The following is a 24,443-nucleotide window of genomic DNA, read 5'->3' as shown; positions in this document are numbered from 1 at the left end:
GAGTTCAACTTAAGACGTGACAGACAACCAGCAATTGCAGTGCATTGCCAATATGCTACGATTCCAAATACAACAAAGCAACCTCTGGGACAAGCAGTAAAGATGCCAAATTCACCTTGCACTTTGACAAGGAGCTTTATCTTCACCAGGGTTGACAACACATCCAAACACCTTGGAAGTCCTTAACTAGGAATTTGGGGCAATCACATGCCATTCACGTGAGAGAGGTACACAGCACTCCGGCATGAAACATTTTCCAAAGCATCACTGCCAATGGACTGGCAATAGACCTACAGGCCCATGAACTGACGGATGTATTTGGTACTGAGAACAGAAATCAAAGCCAGCACTTTAACCAAACAGGAGATTTTTGACTATGTTTTAGCACCAATACAGCAACAAAAGTACACACAAGGAAAGTTTGGACCTCCAAAGGTCTAGCACTAGGAAAAGCAGGTGTCAGCAAGCAGAAAATCCCATGCCCCCACAGGACTGCACTGTAACCACACCATGGAGTGGTACTGGTCACACAGGGGAAGACAAAAGCAGCAGAGAAGAAAAAACAGTCTGCTGTCCTCTACAAATCCACACCCAGTGAGTTGTGTCAGCACTGATAGTTTTGCTAAGCCCCCAGCTCTTAAAAATTTTCATTTAGAAACCCTGAAAATGCAAATGCACACAATCCAGGGTTCAAAGCTTAGCAAGTAAACAAAAGATTTCAGAACGGGGGAGTTCATAACTAAGTTGCGAGACCAGAGCTGCAAAGTGCTGTGTGTAGGACAGGTCATTTACGGTCAAGTGTTTCCAAAAACCAAAGAACATGGAACAAATAGCATATCCAGAATTCAAATTTAAGCCAAGGGATATGCAGAAAGTAGAGCAGGTTGTTGAATTCCCCCCACAAAGTATTCCCATGCAAGTGTTATGTACACTCAGACACTGCTGTTGAGCAAACATGTCAGAAGGATAACAGACATGGGCACAAGTTATTAGCCTTACTCAAACACCAGCTACACCAAACTGCATCTTTGAAAAGGCTACATTACAGACAGGCTAAGATCTTATTTTTGTAAGCCTGACTACTTTTTTTGCTGTACTAACAAAACTCAAGAATATCGAAAATGCAGGCAAGTTCAGATAGGTGCTTATGTACACAACTCTCTGTTACACAGGTAAGCTAAATTAATGTGTGAATAGGATTTATTGTCGATACTTTATATTTTTTGTGGAAAGAGCTATGTTCTCATTTCCACAAATCCAATGCCCTTGTACCTGGAGAGAGAACATGCTCTGCATGCAACCGAGCTGTTTTGGAATAAATTCCCTGTATCTAAGGCAGTACACCATCCTCCTGGGATGTCCAAATTGTGTTCAGTGCTGACTTTGCACACTTCACCTGTTGGCAGGTTCCAGAGCTTTAAGTACAATCATATCTAACCCACACAGACTTCTCAATAAAAATCAACTCTCATGATTTCTGGAAAGATAAGTTTTCTACAGGAGCTAATAATACCAAACTAATTCCTGTATTTAAGAAGTCTTCGGCAATTTTAATTTTATCTCTCATTCACTGAGAATTATTAAATGCTAAGTTTTGAGCTGACTATCTGAAACGTACAGAGATATAAAGTTCGAAGTTAGCCCAAGTAATTTGTGGGCTCTTTTTCATCTTCCTAATGGAGTGGTTAGTGAAGAAAAGTATTCTTCCTCACAGCTGAGAGCTGCAAGACAGGCACCAGACCAGACTTGTTAGCACGGAACGTTTCCCCACACAGTTCTTTAATTCTAAAGCTGACCACCCTCATATAAGCACAGGCCTAACAAATTCAATCAGATTTTAGAGCCTATAAATCCACAACAGCACCAGGAAAGGAAACAGCGAGGATATTCTGTACTGCGAAGAATTTATTCTTCGTAATATCTGCTCTGCAATATTAAGTATAGCATAAAACTTAAAAGGATGAATTCAGGAGAATGAGAGCCTGAAGTCCAACTAGATTTAGGAGCAGTCCTATTCCCAGACAGAACACCAGTACACTTCTGGAGGGCCAGCACAACATATCAGCATCTATCGCCCATCTCAATCACTGGTATATAAACTTCTATGAATTAACTACTTTCCTACAAACCAGTGACTACGACTCTAAATACCGTACCAATACAAAATGTTTAAGATAGTAAAGACTTAAAATTAATATAACATGAATGGTTTTAAAAATATACCAGTTTTTTAATCTGTCACGGGCTTCCAACTGGGCTCCCACCTCAAAGTTGATCCCTCTTCTATTCGGAGGATGTTTTGTCATTTTGTAATATCAACACTGCTGATTTTATTCCCCTGAAAAATGCAATTAAATATCAATCACTAATCAAGACATACACAAAATAAGCTTATGTACTATAATTCCCAGAAGCCAGATGTTAAGAGACCACTTTAATTTTGGTTTGCAGAAAGTAAGAGGGAAATTATTTTTTAAAAAAAGGTTCCCAAGTGAGAGTGTGCAGAATGATTCCAAAAGCATGTTCAAAATGGCAGCTACCGGACCATGAAAGAGCGAAGCTGAGCCTCTGTCCACTGGTCCAAGTTCTAGGTCAATTGAGAACCAAGCAACCCAACGTTTATTCACAAATGACACGGAAGTTTCATAGTATTTTCTCCCCCCTCCCGGTTTTGATGAAAACAAGGAATCCAGTAAACAGGAAGTGGGCAAAACAAACACAATGACAATCTTTCACCAGCTACCACATTAATGAAACACTCTAAAACACTATGTCACCTCATCACTGAAAGTGCAATAAAGTTCAAAGACATTAGAAATATGTAGTTTTTAAATCCAATTTTAGAAGACTCCCTATACTACTTGCGTATTTGCATGGCTTTCGTCCAACTTCTTCACTGTTTTAACCAGAAAAAAAAAAGTCTTTATTAATATTTGTTTCCAACAGATAATATAAAATTTTAAGAAATCTTGCTCTAGTAGTTTCTCTCAATGTACACATAGTGAAAAAGCCTGGTCAACAGCTATTTTTCCTGATTTTTTTTTTTGCTCGATTGTTTCCCACAATTTTAAGATAGATGATGGTGATCCATTCCTGTAGTCTTCAAGTTCACAAGACCCAAAAACACAAGTAAATCTTATTCAGTATCACTGTCCTTACAGTAAGACTGTATCTTGAAGATTCAATTACAGATGGACAAAATTGGTACAAGTTAAAAAATCCGTCTAGTCTTACACTACAAGAACAAGAAGATATGCACAGAAATAAGCACTGGCGTTTTGGCTCCCATAAGGCATAAACAGTAATGGTATCAACTGAGCTACATCTACAAAAGGGTTAACAACGTGAAGAACTACTCTAATTTCAAGTGTGGTTCAGAAATCAAAGATCTTTAGGAATACTACAAAGCTTCTATGGATGACAGGAATGTCTATGAACAAAATGAACTTCTATGAACTTTTCTGTAGGGAAAAGCTACTCCTTCACCACACTTTTTAAGCCAGGCCATTTGCCAAGGGCTGGCCATAGAGACAGCCCAACCACCTCCATTCAACCACCACACTGCAAAGCAATGTCTCTACTGAAAGCTCATCTGCTGCCTTCCTCTAAAGCAGTGCTTTTATACTGATCTTCATCTCTACTAAAGCAGCCTGCAAAGATGGGGGGAAAAAAATACTATTGCCTCTCAGTTTGATTCACAGCAAAAGATAAAGTATTCTAGTCACCTAGGAACTGAAAAAAATTAGTTTCTTACAGTAATATCTGATAACAGACTGAGTTCACACATCATAGATCTGAATCAGTCCAGTCTTCTAATAGTTAGGGTGGGAGTCCATAACTTTTAATTAGGAAAGGAAATTAAGAAAAACTGAAGATTGTTGGGATTTTACAGCTTATGTTGCATCAGAATGTAGAAATTGGGGAAAAAAAAGGCAGTAAATGCAAAGCTGTATTTTAATTTCAGGAGGTTTATCCACCCACACTTCAAATATCCACTATTTTCTTTGCAGATTAACATCATTAAAATACACCTTTCTCACACTACCAATGCAATTTCATGCCTCCAAACGATGAGCAGACATATATTTTGCTTAACACTTGTAGAAGAAATGACATCTGCGAGGTGATTCTTTCCCTAGTACGATTATTCCTCCCTGTCACTAAGGAGGGACATGCAAAGCCAACGGACTCCCACAGGCACTCCTGGTACATTATTTAGTCCTCCTCACTAAGGGCTGCCATCTACATGCAAAGGATTCAGCTCAGCTCACCTCCATGGGGCTGGAGAGGAACATACATACAATAGGGCTTCTATAAACACATCAGTTTTGGTGAGGAAGGTCTTACTATGGTTCCAGTCAAATATTTTAAACAGGAGTAACACAACTAACAGGAATTCTGAAGACAACAGTCAAAGCCATTTAATCAGAGTTACAGAGGCAGCAGATTCCATGAAAACCTGATCACAGCTAGTCAGCTAACACTAACATTAGTCAAAGCACACACATACTGCACTTCACTAACTTGGCCAAGCTTATTAGAAGGCAGTAGGTCACAAAGTTGAAAGAGAGAAAAAATTTTATGAGCAAAAAACTCATCATTGGCCCCTCCTCCCAAGTCCTCCTTTCTCTTCCCTCCCAAGTTAAAGAACTTGGGCTGCTTTAGGTTCTCTCATATCCTACCACTGGCTTGCACTGTGACCCAACAGTCCTGCTCCTCAGACCATGAAAGCAGGCTGGCTTTTCCATTTGCAGCCAGTTTCAGGAAGAGCTTTCTCAAGCAGATGTATTTGGCAGAAAATTACATGAGATAAATTACTCGGTAGAGGGTCTCAACCATTTTACCCTGAAAGGTCCAGCCTTAGAGCAAGAGTGAAACCATGAGACAACTTTTATTGAGAACCGTGACACAGCTCTGCACAAACTAGGCCAAGAGGCAGCGCCGAAATGCGCTTCAGCACCACCACCGTAACCATACTGATACCTTCATTCCTCAGAAAGCAAGCACTGAACACAGGGGCTTGCCTACTTCGAGATTTTATGTTTCAGCCTCTGTCCTGCCCAGAAAAGACTGCTTAAAAATCTTGAACTACATCAAAACAGCTTGTCAATTAACAACCCCAGACTGATTAGACATTCATAGCTACAACTTGGAAATAAGAATGCTTTGCCAGAACATCTCTCCTAAAATTCTTTTCACCAGAAAATCAATTTGTACTAACTTGGTACCTAAACCAACACAAACAGGATTTCTACTCTGATAATTGAGAATACATTTATCCATGTATTCAAGACCATGATTAAAACAAGGAGACTAGGCCTACACCAAGAGCTGTATGGCTTTCTCCAAAACTTCTTACTTCTCTATGAAGAGCAGATCTGTTTCAGGGACAAGTACTTCAGGATTTAGACAAATCACTACTTCCAAAAGAAAATGTTTCTAAATCTGTATTATTAAAAGAATACATGTTATTTAAAAGAGAGAGTCTTTTCTTCTCCATCAAAGTCATCGTAAGGTTAATTTAACTTTTAAAGACTATTCAACTATTCAGACACAGGTGTAAGTGAGGAAGGTACACTTATCTCAGGGCAATGCAGAGGAAAATATATTAATATTGATCACTTCAGGGATCACAACTATGACTTCTAAAACAAGCTTTCTGCTCTGCTAACAGTGCAGGTCCTGTACACCATCACCTGTACTGTACACCTTTACTCTCTCCAGTTTTAGGCTCTGTCAGTGCAGAACCTCAAACCTGGCATATCACTAAATTCCAACAGAAGTGGGCTCCTCCGGAAACTGAAAATCTGTTTCATATTATCAGACAGAGCAAACCCAAGCAGCTATGGCAAACTTTCACTAATAACAGCCTCTACCGTTTCCTCTCTGGAAACCGCAAAATCACTGCAGCCTTTTCCAAATCACACCTACCCTGGCAAAAACTATTTTCCAAATCCCTGCAGAGTGATTAAACCATTCCTTTACAAATTGTCATACCAAAACCCCTTCCTTGAAATCAGCCCCACTTTTAAACTTCATTTTGTCTTACTGCTGCTTACTGCAATTCACTTTCACAATTCAGCCCATTTCCTTCATTCTTCTGTGCATCCATGCCAAACCCAGGGATTTCCCTCCCTCTGCCATGAGGATACAATAAAGAAAAAAAGAGTAACACCATGGGAAAAAAACCCCATAGTTCTCTGACCCGATAAAGGAGCACAGCCAACTTTGACAGTTTGCATAAATGTAATCCTAGTTTGCACTGAAAATTTATGTTTTATTCTGGATGGGAAGCTTGCTGTCCAAATTCTTAGGGGGCAGTCAGTATCTCGGTGGTGATTCCACAGGACTACAGGGTAGGACAGGTAATAAAAAGCATTGGTAAAACCAGGAAGTAAAAGCAACTAGCCAGAGATTGTCTTGTATTCCCTAGAGATGCAGCACAGATGTTGCTGATCTGGGGTACTGCAGGCAGCACTGCCACTCCTACACAAGCAACACAAGCTTGTTTTGTTTCCGTCTAGGATAAAGCATGTTTACGAGTTGATTCCACATAGCCTAAGGCTAAAACAGACTCTGCCATCCTCTCCAGCACCTGTTCCAAATCTGCTGGCACATCTACATATGGAACTGCCAAGGACTAAGTCCATTCAACACTTCGTACATCAGGTTTCTTTCACCCTGCAGTAGTTAGTTTTGACCTTTTATCATCTGCACCCATGACACCAGCCTCACGTCTCCAACAGCAAAAAGGATGAAAGCCTCACCCAGTTCACCCCCTACAATATGCACGCCCCCATCGGGAATGGTCAATCCAGAGAAGTCCATGGTCCCCACTGCAATTGGAACACCTTGCAAGTGGATGACCACAGCCATGCTGTGCTGAAACCACACACCTGCAGATGAGAAAAGGTATGATATCAGACTGCAAAACAGTATTTACAGACACCAGTTATACTATACAATCCAGTGGCATCTTACGAACACTAAGAGGAAGTCTCACAAGCACCACTTAAAAACTGTATTGGCACTGACATGGGAAGCTGATTACAACAGATTTTTATTGTCTGCAGACAAAACACCCTCTGCCTAGCAGGTTTTGACTACAGCAGCAGTGCTACCATGAAGTATGCCTTACTGTGTTTTACCCTACACATAAAAACAGATATAAAACCTCTATACTTGCTAAACATGTTTACCCAAGAAGAGTTTGTGTTCATCCCAGCATGTCTGCTCCTGCCCATATTGGTTTTGTGTACCATTTCAAGGTAGGCGACTGTCGTCAGATGTGACCCCAAGTTTCAGATTATGTCCTTCTCACCGGTATTTCAAACCACAATGCTTAGATCTTCAGTCAAGTTTTTGGGTTTAGGGGTCGTTTTTTTTTAAGTAACAGGAGCAGGAACATGAAAGATTTAAACTGGACAGGAAGACCTGACACTGCAACAAATCTCATGGAATTCTGCATCACCCCTCTTCTTCTATCCAAAAGACACATTTCAAACAAGACACTGGACTATACACAGTTCTTATCTGCACAATGTAGCATCCTCAACTACATATTCGCTAGCACTCACTTGCTTTAAAACCTTCCCAGATTCAATTAACAACTGCACGGGTGAACTCTGAGCCACACAACACAGAAACTGGATCCTGAACTGATACTTAATATCTCTGTAAGAAGAATGCTGAACAGCTGATTCCTCACCACTGCCATTCCCTCAAACTGGAAGACCTGAGAACCTGATTTCAGTCTCCTACTTTTCCTCTAGTTTATACAAGTAGAGTAAGAGAACTGACACCAGTAAAAATCTCTATTTGCTCCTCTCCTCAAGCAGAACTAAGATTTTCCCAAAGTACTCGGTGACAAAAATGAAAAGGTGTTACATGAGTGAGCCTCTGAACAAGATCCTCACTCTCTCCCCGAGACTACAAGGCCTGAAGAACATAATTTTCATCCCCTCAGCAACATCTCGTGTAACTGTGTTGCCCGTTTCAACTGGTGCTGAGACTGGGACAGACCAACATGGAAGGAGAAATTACAAATATAAGCAATTCAATACAATTAAAAAAAAATAAATTTCTATAATGTGAAATCTATTTGAATTACCAAGTGCAATTAAAGAAATAAGTAGTCTAATGACTGAAAACAATTATTTTTAGTCATTTGATCATGTCCCATTTGGCTGTTTTGGTTTCCCCTCTTTTCCTGTAACACACTGAAGATAAAAAACAAGCACCTAAGCACTGAACAAGTAAAAAAAAAATTGGAATAAAAAGTTTAAGTCACATAAAATAAATCATGTTTTTCCTAAATAAAGCAATACTAATGAAAACCTACTTTAATGAGACCACATATTTTCAGTTAAAAGAGAAAATGGCAGCCTTTAAGAATACAAGAATTCAATGCAGGTAAGTCTTGCAGAGGCACTGTGGATAGTATTTATTAAAACCTGAATTTCAAAGCAAAATTTCAAAAGCTTAAAGAAAAGCCACAATTTTAAAAAGGATATATGCTTATACTCACCAAGAAACTTGTTTATGTTGCTGCGAACATTCCAAACAGTGCTGTACAACTACAGGAAAGGAAAAATAAAAATCATGTGAATTCTGAGACTAAAAGTAGTTCTGAGTTCAAAAAAATATTCTCTCTACAGTCAACAGTATCCCCATAATGGCATAATACCTCTTTAACAAAAATTTATCTGAAAATATTTCAGTACATGTGAGCAGGCTGCTGTGATCCAAACAGAGAGACACTTAAGAGACTCTTACAGACACTCTGCATATTCACATCAGATTTCTCCATCATTTATTTACCTGCTGTCAACTAAAAATCATCAGTAACTTTATCATTACTCCTACTTTGATGCAAGAGGTACTGCAGTATTAACTAACTACACAGTAACTAAGCAGTTCTCTCCTGTCAATGAAGACATCCTCAGTTAGATAATCTACATTCACTACATGGCAGAAGGAGCTGTGTTTTGCTAATACAAGAATGAACTACAAGAGCTTTTCCAGAATCGCTTCTTCATGCACAAATCCAATTCCTGTCAATACATGCAGGCTTTCTCTCACTGAAGGAGTGGCAAAAACAGCCATTTGAACTGTTCCCAGAAGCCTAATTAAGGCTGCAGACTGGGCACTCTAATGACATTTCTCATGGTTTCTACCTGAACTGAAGCTGCATAGAACCTGTTGAGGTTGAAGAATGGTATTCTCCCATAAAGTGCTCCCACTGAAAGGACAGTTGGAGGCACAAAAGGTAAAAATCATTGGTTGAGATAAGACCAATTTAGTGACAACAGCAATGATATAAGAAAATGAACTGTAATAGCAATGGTATTAAGAAGTGTACAAGAGAGGCAACCATTTCACACGTGAATGCTCACTGGAACCTGACACAATCTGACCACACTCATGCCACCCCAGCCTGGAAGGGACTCCTTCCCCACTTCCCAAAAAATTACGTGAGGTGGCGCAGAACTTCAGTACAGGTCAGCAAACTGCTATAATCCAAACTAGACAGATGCTTAAGAGACCCTTACAGGCACACAAACACTCTCTCTGCACATCCACATCAGATTCTAGCCACTCTCTCTTCTGCCTACTACAAAAATTAACCTTGTCCTGGCCAGAACCAGGACATTATCCATCCCTTATCCTATACCACATAAATCATGTCTAAATCCTATCCCCTTCCAACTATACACATATATACATATAGACATATATATATACACATACATACATACACAGACATAGATAACTACAAAAGCACAGGTATAACGTCCATCGTTCAATAGCTGTCCCTCCAAGATGTCTGTTGAGTTCATTTAATCCAAGACTCTGGATTCCATCCGTCCTAGAGTTCTTCTAGGGCAGATTGCAAACTGCATCAGTAGTTTATGACTGGTCTATCTGGAGCAGTCTATACATCTTGTCCATGGTAGTTAATGGCACACAGTAGCACTGTCATTCACCAACCAATATAATACAATTCAACATTACAGACTGTTCTCACCCAAAAATCAAATCCCTTTGAGGTACACATTTCCCTGTCCCTCTGCACTACCCAACAAGAGCATCCAGGTCCTTGAGCAAAAACAATCCCACAGATGGGCTTGCCTGAGGTAGAACTATCCCAAATTATCTTCCCTAATATATTCCTCATATTCTATCCCTCTTAGGGACTTCATCCCTTTCTACAGAAGGTGGACGTTTTAATTGTGAACGGCCAGCTTGACTGGCAGTGACTCAAGTGTTAACTAACCAGGCGGCTTTTGCTATATGTAGATCTCAAGGTCTAGTGGCTGCCCCACCCATCACTTTAAATATAGTTAACAGTCCATTATGCTGTTCAATTTTTTCTAGAGGCTGGTACCTGCTAAGGAGTATGATACACCCACTCAATCCCATACTCTCTGGCCCAGATGTCTACAAGGCTGTTGTCTGACTTAATTCTTTCTGGAGTGCCATTGTGCCATAGGACTTGTTTTTCAAGGCCCAGATGGTATTCTGGGCAGTGCTGTGAGGCACAGGGTAGGTCTCCCAAGCATCCAGTGGTGCCTTCCAGTACTGTCAGCATGTAACACTTGCCTTGGTGGCTCTGCAAGAGTGTGATGTAATCAATTTGCCAGGCCTCCCCATATTTGTATTTTGACCGTTGCCCACCATACCACAGGGGCTTTACCCACTTAGCCCTGCTTGACTGCAGCACATGTTTCACAGTCATGGATAACCTGGAGATTGTGTCCATGGTTAAGTCCACCCCACAGTCATGAGTTCATCTGTGATGCTGCATCTCTTTCCAAACGACATGAGGTGTCATGGGCTGCCCACTGAGCCAGAAATAATCCACCTCAGGCAATTTTACCTTGGCAGCCTGACCCACCTGCTCATTATTGCAATTCTCTTCAGTAGCCCAACTCTTGGGTATGTACCCAAATCTTGGGCATCTACATGACATACTTTTACAGTCCATTTCTCTACCCAGGCAGCCATGCCTTGCCACACTTCAGCAGCCCAGATGGGTTTCCCTCTGCACTGCCAATTGGTCTTTTTCCATTGGTTCAGTCACCCCCACAGAGCATTTGCCAACATCCACAAGTCAATGTAGAGGTAAAGCATTAGCCATTTCTCTCATTCAGCAGTATTTGAAGACAGCTGGACAGCTGTCAGCTCTGCAACGTGACCACCTTGTCCTTCAATAGTCTTACAGTGTAAGATTCCATATGGCAGCTTTCCAGCTTCAATTTGTCCCTATGATATGACAGGAAGCAGCAGTGAAGAGAGAGCATTGCTTTCCATTTTCTGGTAGCTGATTATATGGGGGAGCCTCCTTAGCATGGCGGCACCTTCTCCTCCTCCTCCTCTTCTGATGGTATAGATATTTTTGCCTTTGTGCTAGTTAGCGATTATTTCCAAGATCCCTGGATGATTGGGGTTTCCTATTTGAGTTCGCTGTGTGGTCAAAGCGATCCACTTACTCCACGTGGCATCAGAGGCATGATGTGTAGAAGGGAATTTCCCTTGGACACCCAGTCCAGCACTGTCAGTCAGGGTGCCAGAAAGTGCTGTGCTTCAGTGTCAATCACTTCCGACACTTCTGGCTCCAACCCCCTCATATAAACTGCCAGGATCTCTTCTTCAGTTGGGGTGTAACAGGCCTCAGATCCTCTTTATTACTGAATCCAGAACCCCAGCAGTTGTCTTCAAGTCTCCATGGATAATTTTTGTCAAAGAATGCAGGAAGGACCATGCTTCCCAACTGCAACGCAGAGCACATTTTTCACATCTTATCCTGTCCTGACTGGCTCAGGCGCTGCTGCACGAACAATCTGTTTAATTTGCCCAAAACTTATCGTTGTTGTTCAGGATCCCACCTAAAATCATTGCTCTCCCACATCACATGGCAGAGAGGGCTTACAATCTTGACTATTTTATGGAATATGCATCCTGCAAAAATCCACAGTGTCTAAGAAGGCCTGTGTTTCCTTTTTGCTGACTGGACACACTACTTTGATGACCACATCGCTGGACTCTCACAACATCCATCTTGCCATTTTACTCCTAGGAACTGAATTTTCTGGGCAAGTCCCTGATCTTGGCAAAAACAGCCTTCAGGAGGATTTGGATTATTTTCTCCCCTTTCTCAAAAACCTCCTCTGCTGCGATGATACAATGATGTCATCTATGTACTGCAAATGTTCTGGAGCTTCACCCTTTTCCAGTGCAGCCTGCATCAGTCCATGGCAAATGGTAGGACTGTTTCCACCTCTGGGGCTGTTGGCTCCAGGTGTACTGGATGCTGCTCCAGGTAAACACTAACAGTGGCATGCACTCTGCTGCTGAAAGAATGGAAAAAAAATACACTGGAAATCTCAATGGTGGCATCACTTTGCTGCCCTAGACTTCAGTTCATACTGAAGTTCCAGCATATTTGGCACAGCAGCACTCAGTGATGGTGTGATTTCATTGAGGCCACAATAGTTCACTGTCAGTCTCCACTCTCCACTGCACTCATGCACTGGCCACACAGGACTATGGAACATTTCCTCTCCAACCTGCTAGAGTCTTTCAATTCTGTCCAGAGTCTTGGACAATCCACAACCAAGCCACAGGTCAGACAGGAGGAAAAAAGATGATCTCAAATTGCCCAAGTCAGGTAATGACCTGGAGCACTTCTTGTCCTCCTTTCATTGACATCAATGCCAAGGTGCTGGTGTACACCAACGGCATGCTCCGTACAAACTCCTGCTACGTGGATTGTTGGGAAAAACTAGAGAAAATTATTACTGGCTCAAACCAACTGGAGGGGAAGGGGCAAGGCAAGTTCTGTGGAAGCTAGGAGCTGCACTGCTCCATTCCACACGTCCACTCCTAGTCCAGCCCAGAATGATTGTCAGGCACTGGCAACACCAAAAACAATGCCCCATGCCTGCCTCAATCTAGCCTCAGAGTGGCTGGATAACCAAAAGTCCCACCTGGGAGGCACAGCCATAGGAGGCCAGAGCAGGTAAAACCCACTGCTCTGAGTTGCATGCGGTTACTTGGCTATCATCCTTGGAGTTTGTGATAGCTGAGATTGCACTTGGATGCAAGATGGTAGCTTGGTTTTCTCTCTTTTTCACTCCTAACTTTCTCTTCTTGGGATATGGGTAATATAAGGTGCGGACACACATATTCACAGAGCAAGGGAATTACAGCTTGGAAATGCTTTTTCAGGCCTGGATTTCTCCTGACTCTCAGGTCCATTCCCAGGCTGACAAGCTGACTACAGCTTCAGTTATGGAGGCAGTCTCCCAGGGTGATAACATGGTGAAAAACAGAGTGGAATTCATAATAAACATTAACACCTGGTGTCTTTCCCGTGGGATACATCCTGAGGTGCTGTCCCAGGGATGTTTTTCCCAATTGTCCAATGAACTCCTGTCCTGTCCTAGCTGCACTAACACACTTTAAATACAGGCTGTGCATACAATAAATTGGCCTTTTTCCCCCAAAGAGCTCCGTGTGTGTTGCTGTCTTTTCTCTCTCTCTGCAGCGCAGTAAGCACAATAAGGCTGGATGGGTAGAGTTTGCTAAGTGAATTGCTTTACTCTGATTGACTCTTTTGTTTTAAATTTTGACAAATTCCTGCTCCTATAAAATTCGCCAGTAAAGTTCGATTTTTTAACCACCTGAGAATGTTGCAGCATTTCTCTTGTGTGTCCATCTCAAAAATAGTACCTTTTTAAAAGAAACTTGTCAAGTGAGCACTGGACCTCAACTGGTTTTACAGGGGATTGCTTGTTATTTGAATCCCTACAGATTACCCCCAGCACAGCTGATTCTCTCAGGTAGTAGATACCTTTCTCTACAGTGGTCCATCTGCTTGGGCACACTATTAGATCATCCTTTAGAGAGCATCTTTCCCTGACACTTGACAGGAGTTGCTTCCAGAGGCTGAGTCTATCCTCTTCCTGATCTCCCAGGACAGGGACACGATCACTGCATCACAGGACAGGGATCCCAGTTACCTGGCCACACTACCACCCAGCACTGCACCATCAGCTGCAATATCCCAGTCTGACGTTGCTCTGGGTGTTCCAGCAGCCACAGTATACACTTACACCACAATGCTGAACCTAAGGGTTTTTTTATCACCAAGCATCAACAAGAATTTTAGCTATCAGACAAAAAATATTATGACCAAAAATGGAAGGAGCAAATCAGAAAGCACAAAAATTATCTGGTTACAGTACCTGCAGCAGTAACTGGACTTGGGACTTTTGACTCCTAGAAGAAATCTACCTGTAAAAATATCCATTAGAAGAAAAGTCTGAGAAACATTTTTCACGAGTAATTCGTAGCACCTGCACACTGGCTACTGAAAATCCCGCAAGTTCACTCTTTCCACCCAGTCAGTATAGAGTGTTCTGACTCCTAGCATTCTGTTTCATTACTCCATTGCTTTCTGCCTTGACAGAACCAAATCTACCCTACTTGCTGATAAAGAGGATATTTTCAAGACATCCAAATAAAGGAAAATCTTCCAGGTTATACTGCCATAAGTACTGAGGAAAAATTATGTCTTTATTTAAGATAATTCATTAAGTAGACATGTCATCTGTGCATATGTCACCCTGTAAGAAGGATGCGACTCAACTATTTTATTTTTTTAAAGAGAAAAGAAAGGGGTGCAATCCAAGGCTGCTTGCAGACTGTTCTCCCAGCTTAAAGATGAAAGGACAGAAGGAAAAACACACAAAAAACCATAAATGCCTATTTCTGCAAGCTTGGTAACAGCAATAGAAGACAGCTGCAGTTAGGTAAATGACTGATACAAATACACAGGATCATGGAGCAAAAAAAGTCATTAGCAAACTACAGTATAGAGAAGAAGTAATTCCAGCCCGGTGTACTCACAACACCTGCTATGCCATCACATGCTTTTAAGACTAACTAAAATTCTAACTCAAACCCTACCAATGGCACTGTCTTTGCATCACTGATGCACAGGTCTAGGCTAAGGATGCTCAGCTTTACATCTGGAGCACAAAGGTGTTGAAGATAGTTTCCTTACTCAATGACTCTGTGGAATAAGAGGATATTCTCCAATTCCTAGGGAAAGAAGTGCTGATTTTAAACAGCAGAAAAGTAAGTCAATTCTGAAAAAATTATTTGAACATCAGCAACAAGATCAGGAAAGCTCTCTGGTGCTAGCTTCATATTAAAAAATCCAAAACAAACAGCCAAACAAAACCAAACTCAAACAAAAAACAACAATCGAACCCACAAAACAAAAAAAAACCCTGCACAATAAGCAATACTGCTTCCTCTCTTTCTATTAATACAGGCTATCAAGCTGAATGGAGACAGTTTTCTTTTTTAATCAATTTCCTTTTAACCAATTTTAAGAACTCCGTTACAGGCAGATTTATGAAAAAAATATGGCAGACCATAGTTGGCTACACTTAAATAAGGATGGTTGAAAGTTCTCAAGCCCAGTAAAAACACACACAGGCCTGTCAACAAACTAACATGTCTCTGAAAGGTATGTTTATATTCCAGTATGCATTATTATCTGCAGCAAGTCACCATAGACACAGTATACACCCATGCATGCATGATCATTTAAGGCTGGTGCTTGCAGTCACAAAAACACTGGAATGCCAGTAGCTCCAAAAGGTCTTTAGAAACCTACAGACCATGCAGCTATTGGTATTTGGACAGCAAGGACAAACCAAGAGTTCCAAGCCACCATTTCTCACCTGAAGCAAGTATTTTCCTGCAGGAAGTACGAGCAGTCAAAACAAACCTGTAGGCAAGCAAGGAACAGAAGTATTAAGATAAGGAATTAACTGAAGCAAAAAAGAAAGGAATAGACTTACTCAGATGAACAATGAACTCATAAGCACTTCATAAGACTTCTTAATATGATGCACCAGTCCAAAGGACATGCAACTATTCTTTTTTCTCAAGATTAAAAAACCACACTGTATCCATGCAACTAGACAATCTAGAATGCAGTTTAAATACTGACAACAACCATTCGTAGGGCTGAGCAATAAATCCTTCCCCTGTCCCATGTACATTCTTTAGCTCAGTTCACAATGCAAGTGCTCACATGTGTACAGGACAGTGCCATACAGTCAGGACAGCCAGCGTCAGCCTATCAGCCTGCAAATTACAGGTACAGACAATACCTATCTTCTGCAGATACAGTTATAAATAAAATATGCAGTTACACAGAATTTATCATCCTCCTACTATTAAATTAGGGACTGTACTCTCCTTTCCTGGCCAAGAGGGAGAGTTTAAGTCAATATCATTGCCTGTCATGCAGTAACTACAGGAGAAAAAGAAAGTGCTACAAAGAGCTTAGTCAACTAAAGGTAAGAATTAATTACATGCTTCTTATGTTCCAGTCAAGGCAGTACCGTTATGAGCAATTACTACTCTAGCCTCATTCCCAACTTGACCTTAAAATGACAGGCAAACAGATTTTACTCTCAGCCTCCTCAAGTAAAATTGTATTTCCATTGAGGAGACTTCCACTAAGTCAGCAAGAGTGTAAACTACTGAACCCTTCCACAAGCTGACTTAGGTCAAGTAACATAAATCATACATTCATCTAAGCCATCTTCATTTATTACTATGAAACTTTAGAAGTCACACAAAAATTTAAAGAGAGAATTATACCATGACTGATCTTTGCTTAAGCCTTCTCGCTTGACTTTTTTTTTGGAAACTGGTTCTGCGAAAGGATCATTACTCATTATTATAAATTAAATGAACCCGCGTCAAAAGCACTGGTTACAGAGATGCTTCATTACAAACTGTTGTACAGATACTTACGTAAGGTTAATTCAAGTCATTACCATTGCTTTAACATCTCATTTAATTCCCTACTGCATACAACACAATAAAATTCTGCAATCTACTGTCATTTATTCTATTCAACCTAGACTCATGAACTTTCAGATATCTCTTGATTTATTTTTAAGCATTTAGGCTACAAACAACAGTCTGGGATCACAGTAGCATATCTGGTACCCAGATTTTCAGTCAATAAAGGAGATAAAACTGTTTCCCGAAACTGTACCTGCTCGGATTAACCAAATCCTGGAATGGCTACAGATTACCAACTGGCACAAAAATCCACTTAGCTGGCAATAGGCAGTATCTGAACACTGACCGGCCAGGAAGAACACCACAGTGCCTCCCAACCGAACGCATTACACAGTACGACGGGAAGTACCTTTGGGGTCAGCGAAAAGATGCACAGTAATTCTTGTTCTTTTAAAACGGTTTAAAGGAATAGAATGCACCGCGATTACAAAACGCTCCAGATTTAATGGGACAGAAAATTAACAGAAACCTCTACCCCGACGGTACCGTCTACGGAAGTCTCCCCCTGCCGTGCTGGACATCTGGCAGGGCAAGTACACGCTCCCCGCGGGTTCCTCGCTCCTGGGGCCGGGCAAGGCGCAGCCGCCCCGCCGAGCACCCCCGGGACCCAGACCCGCCGGGGCCCCGCACCGACAACGGGACCGCGAGGCTCCCTGCCGCACCCAGCCCGCCGGGCGCCGCTCCAGACCCGGCAAGTCCCCGCCTCGGGCCCCGGCACAGGCCCCGCCATGCGGCCCGTGCCCCGGCTCGGGCCCCGGCGCCGCCGCAAGGTCACTCGGCCCCCGGACGGGCCCGCGGCGTGCGCGCTCGGCCTGCACAGACTCACCTGCCCGCGCAGCTCCGCGGGCCGGCGGGCGAGGGCGGGAGACAAGGGCGGGGGAACGGCCGGGGCCGGCCCGAGCCGCGGGCCCGAGAGCGCCGGGCCGCAGCGAGGCGGGAGCGGCCCCGCTCGGCGCTCCGGGGCCGCAGGCGGGAGGCGCCGCCCGGCCCGGCCCTTTGTGCGCGGGGACGCGCCCGCCTGGCCTCCCTCCCCGCGTCTCCCCGCCGCGCCGCGGGCCAGCAGCGCAGCGCAGGGCTGGGCAGGCGGCCCGGCCTGCCCGGGCGCCGCTGCACTCTTACCGAGGGATCTGTACGGGAAAAAGGGTTAGAACGGAGCCACGGCGCCCCGAGCCCCGCGCACCGACCGCAGCCGCACAAAATGGCCGCCGCGATGCGGCGCCGCCGGGAGGGCGGGGTCCGGGCGGGAGCCCCGTCCACTCCGGCCGGGGGGCGCGCGCAGGGGGTGGGGCCGGGCACGGAGCCGTGAGGGGCGGCACTGGCGAAGGAGCCCGAGGAGAGCGGGCGGCGGGGCCGGGCGGCGGGAGCTCCGCCTGCGGTGGGACACAGCCATTGTACCCTGCAGGGAGCGTAAGCGCGAGGGTGGCACAGCGGTGAAATACAGCAGGGAGCTGGCGGCCTGACCCCCTGAGCCTCCTGGGAGGCGGATGTCGGGATGCTGGCGCTCGTGGACGTACCGCCCGTGGCCATCGCAGCCACTGCTCACTGGGCTCGGTCCCCTCGACTGCTGGGCCATGTGCCGAGGAGCGGATGGGCCTGAGAAGTGCCCATCCGAAGATGTCGTCATTGCCCCTCAGCCCTGTTCACCCTCTGGTACAGCCAGAAGACTGTGGGTTCTGCTGTGGATAACAGAGCTGTTTATGGGGAAATCCATATTTTCTTTTTCTTTTCTTCTCTTTTTTTCTTTTTTCTTTTCCTTTTCCTTTTTTTGTTTTATGCTGGGTTAAAGCCCAATCCAGATTGACACAGAAGAGCAAAAATCTAGGTATGCTGGAATTCTTAATGTCAAATATTATAGTTTTACTATACATATACTTTACAAATACATAGTTTTACTATGTGTGGACAAATTCTCCCTGGTTCGGGTAGGTTTCCTGGGATAATCCTTGAAGTTCTGTTCAGAGGCCACAGACCAGTTGAGGATTGCTACCTGGCAGGATTCGGGATTGAGAGTAACTGCTGTGGCCAAAGTGTCCACTTAGTGCCAGGGCTGCCGGTGCTATTGGGCTTCGGAGGAAGACACAGTACGGCCCAAGTGCTTTTCCCTTCCTTCTCCTCCAGCTGCAGGAACTGCACAAATCTGGCTGCTTCTTTGACATCAGCCTCAGCCCAATGCCACAAGCATCACAGAACCCAGAGAGCACAAAGGATGGTTTAAAGCAGAGTGTTCCCATCACTGTACAGCAATAGCTGCTAGTGTATTTCTGACAGAGCCTGTGAACTATGTGCTGGGAATCTGTGGAAGCAGAATGGCTTGCTAAGAATACTGCAACGGGGGGAAAAAAGTTGAAAATACAGTTTTCAGTTTATATTTATATTTTAACCTGGAAATCTCTCAAATGGTTTTAACACTGCAGGTTTCTAGGAAATTAATTTAAAATTGCAGAAAGAATTAAAATAGAAAGCAACTGGAAAATAACACTAAAGTTTTGAGAGAAATAGAAATTTATTTTATTTTACCTAAACTTCAGCATAGCATTTGTGTAATGAGTTTTTTGACAGCACTGTATTTCATTCTGGATTTTCATCACTTAAAAAAACCCACAGGACTCTTAGCACACCTGCCCTGAGAACCACTTCCTTCTCCTCTGAAATGGGTCTTCCTAGATCCCACTGGACTCCTCTGCTTTGCTGTTCCCACTAAGAGCACATGGCTTTTGGTAGTTCAGGGATGTATCTGTGGCAATGTGTGGCATTTCTCCTTGTTCACTGTCCAGGCGTCTCACTTCTCTACCTGCTGTTCGTGTCCATGGTTAAAACTGATGGTGAGTCCTCAGACATTTGGCATACTGCCTGTTGTGGCTGGTCACGGAGCAGCAGCCCTTCCCAGGAAACAGAAGTGCTGCTCTGCCAGATACCTGGCTGCTCTCTCCTGTGCTGACGTGGGTCACTGACAGACCCTGCTTGGATCAGCTAGATCACTTTGGGTGCAGTGTTTCCCTACACATCAAAGAAAGTAGTAAATGTGGACAAACTAAGCTTTGTGGCCCAGGAAGGAGCCCAAACTAGTGAGAACAGAGGCAGGAAGCACTGCTTTCCTCTGTTCCTTCTGCTCATCAGACCTTGCCAAGACTTCGGGCAGAGACCTCCTTGCTCCTGCCCTTGCTGAGCTGCTGTAGTTCTGCATTGTGAACTTCAGTGGATTTCTCTGCAGGGATGTCACCATGCTGGGAACATCACAGTCTGTGCCAGTTGAATGTGGTGTGGGGCTCACGGCCCTCGTGGCTGAGCAGCACATGTGGCACAGGGGAGCTGGGGTGCAGGCAATGCTCCTCCTCCACTTGCCAAGCTGGAGAAGAACTGCAGCTGGAGCGTGTGCCAGAAACTGCTCTGGGAGCAGAGGAACACCGTCCCTGGGCTGTGCCCCTCGCTGTTTCCCAGGAGCCCCGTGGTAATCAATCACTGCACCTCCAACAGATTGCTCTGCCTGGCTCTTGTCCTTGTGCAACAAGCGAGGCTGGCAGGGCTCTGCAGCATAAAACCTGCCCCAAGGAACCAGACGGGCTGGAGGAATGGGCACGGAACACTGTGCCAAATCCAGCCAAGAAGGGGTAGGAAGTGAAAGCAGATTCACCAGCAGAAACCAGGGCAGGGGAGACTGGGAAAGCAGCAGAGAGGTGTCTGGGCTGAAGGGGAGCCTGAGGAGAGGGCTTTCCCTCAGCCTGTATTTCTCTACTGTTTCTCAAGATGTGAGCTAGGAATTAGATCTTGCCAGGGATGAGCCAAATATCCAGTTTCCTGCAATTTCCCCAGCTGTGGCTGCTTGACCATGACATGGAGGAAGGTCTACAAAGAGAAGGAGGGAAAAGCAGTACCCAAACTCAGCATCTTTGGAGTGGCAATTCCTCCCGTTCCTTCCTGCTGGTGAGGACGCTTTGCCTCACAGAATGACAGGACAGGGCAGGGGGGAAGGGGTCTGTGGACAGGAGTTCTCACTGCCGAGTCACACAGAAAGGGTGGCCCACAGGGCTGTCCAAAGGGGCCTCCAGGTGGGCCCCCCTCCCCCTAGATGTGATGGGCAGTTTCCGTGTGACACAATGTCAGTGCGGTGATGTGACAATGCGGTGATGTGACATCACCGTGATGTAACAATGCCCAATGGCTATATTTAGCCAGGAGACCAGTTAGCCAAGAGTCAGCGTGGGATCACAACACCATGAAAGGTCTTGGCAGGAGCTGTGGAGCCCCATCTCACTGCTGGTGCCCTGCCACAAGGCAGAGGCACTTCTGAGTGCACTGGGAATTAGGGGGGAAGGGGACCACTGAGCCGATAAGAGAGGGCTCTGCTGGGGAGATTGGGACATGGGGTGATGCTCTAGGGCCTCAGGACTGCCGTTCAGGAGGTTTATTGGGCAACACCTGAGTGTCTGTCTTCCCATTTCAGCCCCAGAAGACCACACCTGGGAGGAGATACCAAGAAAATGGACCCTGAACTGCTAAACCTCCCACTTGCAGTCAAGATCCCTGTGGCACCTGGAACCAAGCCTGTCTTCTCCAGGGGAAAGCTGGGTGAAAAGGTAAATGAAGGGGAGAAAATCTCTCATTTTCCATAGAGTCCTCCATCATGCTAAGATTATCATGCAGCAACCTGATCTGCAGTAGGAGCTGCAGCCCTTCAGTTGGAGACAGGACTGGATAAGGGAGGCTCCCTGGAATGCAGAGGAGAAAGCACTTGTCCATCTTCGCACTGGTTTCTGGCACTGTGCATGTGTGTGGCCAGGTCCCTGCCTGCAGCAGGCAGCTGTGTTTGTCCAGGTGCCAGGGCAATGAGCCCCTCCAGCTCATCCCACAATGTTAAACCAGGCCCTGGGGCACCTCTGAGGGAGATTCCAACCTTCTCCTGCTTGCCTTCCCAGCACCTTTGAAATAGCTTGGGCTTTCCTGCTTGGGGAATACATACACTGTTGTCCTCCAGCTTGCACTGCACCTTCCCAAGGTAGAGACTTTCTGGAGGCAGAGGCAGCTGACACAGCCCTTGGGCCTGCCTAACCTGGTTTTGTCCATTCTCCACTGGCTGCATTTGAAACTTAGAAGGTTCATTTGTGGATGAGTCTGCAGTTCTTCCTGGTGGCCTAAGATACCTTTGATGGTGGGGTTGCTGTGAGGTTTGTCTTCCCTAACCCATCACAGCCCAGCCTGGCCCAGCCCAGCCCTGTAGTCTCTGTGTGCAGGTCTCTGCCTACAGAAGGATGGAGAAGACCTTTACCTTTTCACAAGTACCATGTGGTACCTCTTTGCTGCCCTCTCCTGCCTTCTTCATACTCTGGGAAACATCTCTTACAGCTCCACCAGCCACATCCTGACTTCAATCTGGACGATCCCTACATCCACCAGCTCAGCCCAGCATACAACTGCCTGCATGACCCTATCCTTCGGGACTACCACAATCGCAAGGACATCCTGCAGTTGCTGAAGAGACAGGGCTTCGTCACCAGTGACAAAAAGGTAGGTTTGGGTGTTGGGCTGATCTAGAACAGCCCTCTTCAAGCAGGGCTCCCACAGCCCTTGCTGCAGCCGCCTGCAGGGCCATGCACTGGTGTCCCTGGGAGGAGAAGCAGAGCCAACATCCCCCTGGCAAGTCCCAGTCCTGCCCTTCTCAGCCTGCCCCACGCTGCCTGTTCAGCCCTGGCTAAGGGGACATCAGTGGCCCCAACACTGGGATATGGGGAGAGGGCTTGGAGGCAGCTCCCTTCCTGCTGGGGTCAGGCTGTTTTGGGGAAGGCTGTCTGTGTGGCTTGACAGGGTTTGGGGGATTCTGCTGTCGTCCTTCCATAGGTGGTTTGCACTCTGAAGGAGTTCAATGAGTACAGGCAGTATCTGACCAGGATCAAGCTGCAGTTACAGAAGATCTTGGGGCAGCAAGAGGTAGGCAAAGCGTTGTGTCCAGGGCCACAGGACTGTGCAGGGCTGTGCTGCTGGGCCGGGTGCTGTGGTGGGGAAAGGACTCTGCAGCTGGGAGCTGAGCCAGCGCAGGGCACTGAGCTGGGCACGGGCAGCAGGGCCATGTGCAGGCACACGCGGTGCTGAGGGAAGCCCTTCTCTCCTGCTCTTGTGGCCTGGCTGAAGCTGAGTGCTGGCCTTGGCCTGTGGGAATCCTCAGCACGCAGGGGCCGAGCAACATGACCCACAGCCTGGTGTCACCTTTCAGGAAGGGCTTCTGCCACTTCTGGCCAAATTAAAGGATGGTCCCAAACTGCCAGGAACCACTGACGCTGACACTTCCTGCCGGGGGAAGCAGCGGCCACAGCCTCAGAAACCTTCCAGCCTATCCCCACCCAAAAGCCGAAAATCAGGGGGATGCAGAAAAGGGAGAGTAGCTTTGGACAAGGGGCAAACTTACTCCAGAGCTGAGCTGGGCCTGAAGGGTGCCACCAGTGCTGCTGACTCCCAGAGGAAGCCAGATGCCAATGGTCTGTTGAATGCTGTGTTTGAGCAACTAACTGCAGCAGAAGCCAAGAAACTTGAAGAGCTGGTTGAGACAGTGGTGCACAGATTGTTAGATAGGCTGAAGATTTCTGGGAATCATGTCAGCATTTTACAGAGGGCTGGCCGGGGAATCAGAGAAAGACTTTTAGGCAGTTGCTTGAGAGTAGAACTTTCAGATACTTTTCTGGATCACCATCAGAACATGGAAGTGATAGCGAAAGAGCTTGTAGCAGCAGTGTTGGAGATCTTGGAGGATCATCTGGCATCTAGCACATCCAAAGCTGCTGAGACAGGGGTGGCAGCCAGCTGGGAGGAGCTGCCTCTTGCTGGAAGAGCCACCCAAGCAGACAAATCCAAGGACACTGAAACAGCCACTGCAGACAGAGTACTTTCACCGACTTCCCTTGACACACTCACCAGAGAAGTTCTTGACTGCAGCTTGGAATCCTTTCTAACTTCTCAGTTTGAGCAAGACACTAGCTCTGATTACAGTGAAATCCTGGAGCTTCCTGGGGGAAATGTTTCCAACAGACAACTGCAGCCATCCCAGACACTTCCAAGGCAGAGTGCTGCTAAGGACACTCTCCCTTCCGTGGACCCATAGCCTTCCCAACAGCCCATCCCTTTAGCCCAGACCAGAGCATGGCACAGAGCAGTGCCTAAAGCTCATCTGAGGCAAGTGAGGTGTGTGACTGGAGACCTGAAGAGCCCTCGGACAGCAAAAACAGACCACATCCTTGTGCTGGCAATAAAGAATTTATTTTCAAGGCCTTGTTTGTGTTTTCTTCAAGCCAGACCACACTATCTCTGGGCATTTTCCCTACTTTAACCTATCCAATCTTCCCTTCTTCAGCCTTTGTCATGCTGAGACCCAGTTTTATAGGGAATTTGAGGTAGAGAGGCAAGGAGTACCCAGCATTTTTGTCTTGTTTAGCAAGCTTTGCTGTTGAGCAAGTGGAGCGATTAGTTTGGACCTTCTCTGCTTTCTCTGGGAAGGAGTTCAGGTGTCACCTGTAAAGCCTTTATTTATGCTCACAATGAGCAGAGTTGTGCACTCCACA

At 45.3% G+C, this 24,443-nt stretch overlaps 2 protein-coding genes across 15 annotated transcripts in view; one reads left to right on the top strand and one right to left on the bottom strand.

The window, feature by feature from the left end:
* PHF20 (PHD finger protein 20) overlaps positions 1 to 18,137 on the bottom strand; it is a 70,960-nt gene extending 52,823 nt beyond the window's left edge. For 7 of the 13 annotated variants that reach the window (XM_088174970.1, XM_088174972.1, XM_088174974.1 and 4 more), the window contains exons 1-5: positions 18,019 to 18,136; positions 15,759 to 15,805; positions 14,250 to 14,298; positions 8,528 to 8,576; positions 2,224 to 2,338 (exon numbers count right to left, since the gene is read on the bottom strand). In XM_088174970.1, the coding sequence (XP_088031096.1) occupies positions 2,224 to 2,306 (83 nt within the window). In that variant the 5' untranslated portion in view covers positions 2,307 to 2,338; positions 8,528 to 8,576; positions 14,250 to 14,298; positions 15,759 to 15,805; positions 18,019 to 18,136. Of the gene's footprint in view, positions 1 to 2,223; positions 2,339 to 6,767; positions 6,897 to 8,527; positions 8,577 to 14,249; positions 14,299 to 15,758; positions 15,806 to 17,725; positions 17,825 to 18,018 lie in introns of those variants that run through there. The other 6 variants (XM_014886216.2, XM_088174973.1, XM_088174980.1 and 3 more) reach the window with 2 other exon arrangements.
* Positions 18,138 to 18,582: 445 nt separating this feature from the next.
* Positions 18,583 to 24,151, top strand: LOC148221772 (uncharacterized). 2 transcript variants are annotated; one of them, XM_088174969.1, is made up of 5 exons: positions 18,583 to 18,721; positions 21,341 to 21,473; positions 22,240 to 22,401; positions 22,732 to 22,821; positions 23,105 to 24,151. In XM_088174969.1, exons 2-5 carry the CDS (start codon positions 21,378 to 21,380, stop codon positions 23,984 to 23,986), a joined length of 1,230 nt encoding a protein of 409 aa, XP_088031095.1. In that variant the 5' UTR covers positions 18,583 to 18,721; positions 21,341 to 21,377; the 3' UTR covers positions 23,987 to 24,151. The 2 variants fall into 2 exon arrangements, with proteins under 2 accessions (XP_088031095.1, XP_088031094.1); XM_088174968.1 differs by lacking the exon at positions 18,583 to 18,721 and adding an exon at positions 20,593 to 20,820.
* The last annotated feature ends 292 nt before the right edge of the window (positions 24,152 to 24,443 follow it).

Source organism: Sturnus vulgaris, chromosome 17 (genome assembly GCF_052056855.1).
Source record: "Sturnus vulgaris isolate bStuVul1 chromosome 17, bStuVul1.hap1, whole genome shotgun sequence".
Lineage (NCBI taxonomy): Eukaryota > Metazoa > Chordata > Aves > Passeriformes > Sturnidae > Sturnus > Sturnus vulgaris.
This window is presented reverse-complemented; position numbering and strand designations above follow the sequence as displayed.

Coding starts and splice junctions, on each gene's coding strand:
- LOC148221772 (XM_088174968.1), top strand. CDS start 20,726: ATGACATGGAGGAAGGTCTACAAAGAGAAGGAGGGAAAAGCAGTACCC. Junction 21,474..22,239: donor GGGGAAAGCTGGGTGAAAAG/GTAAATGAAGGG, acceptor CATCTCTTACAG/CTCCACCAGCCACATCCTGA. Junction 22,402..22,731: donor TCGTCACCAGTGACAAAAAG/GTAGGTTTGGGT, acceptor GTCCTTCCATAG/GTGGTTTGCACTCTGAAGGA.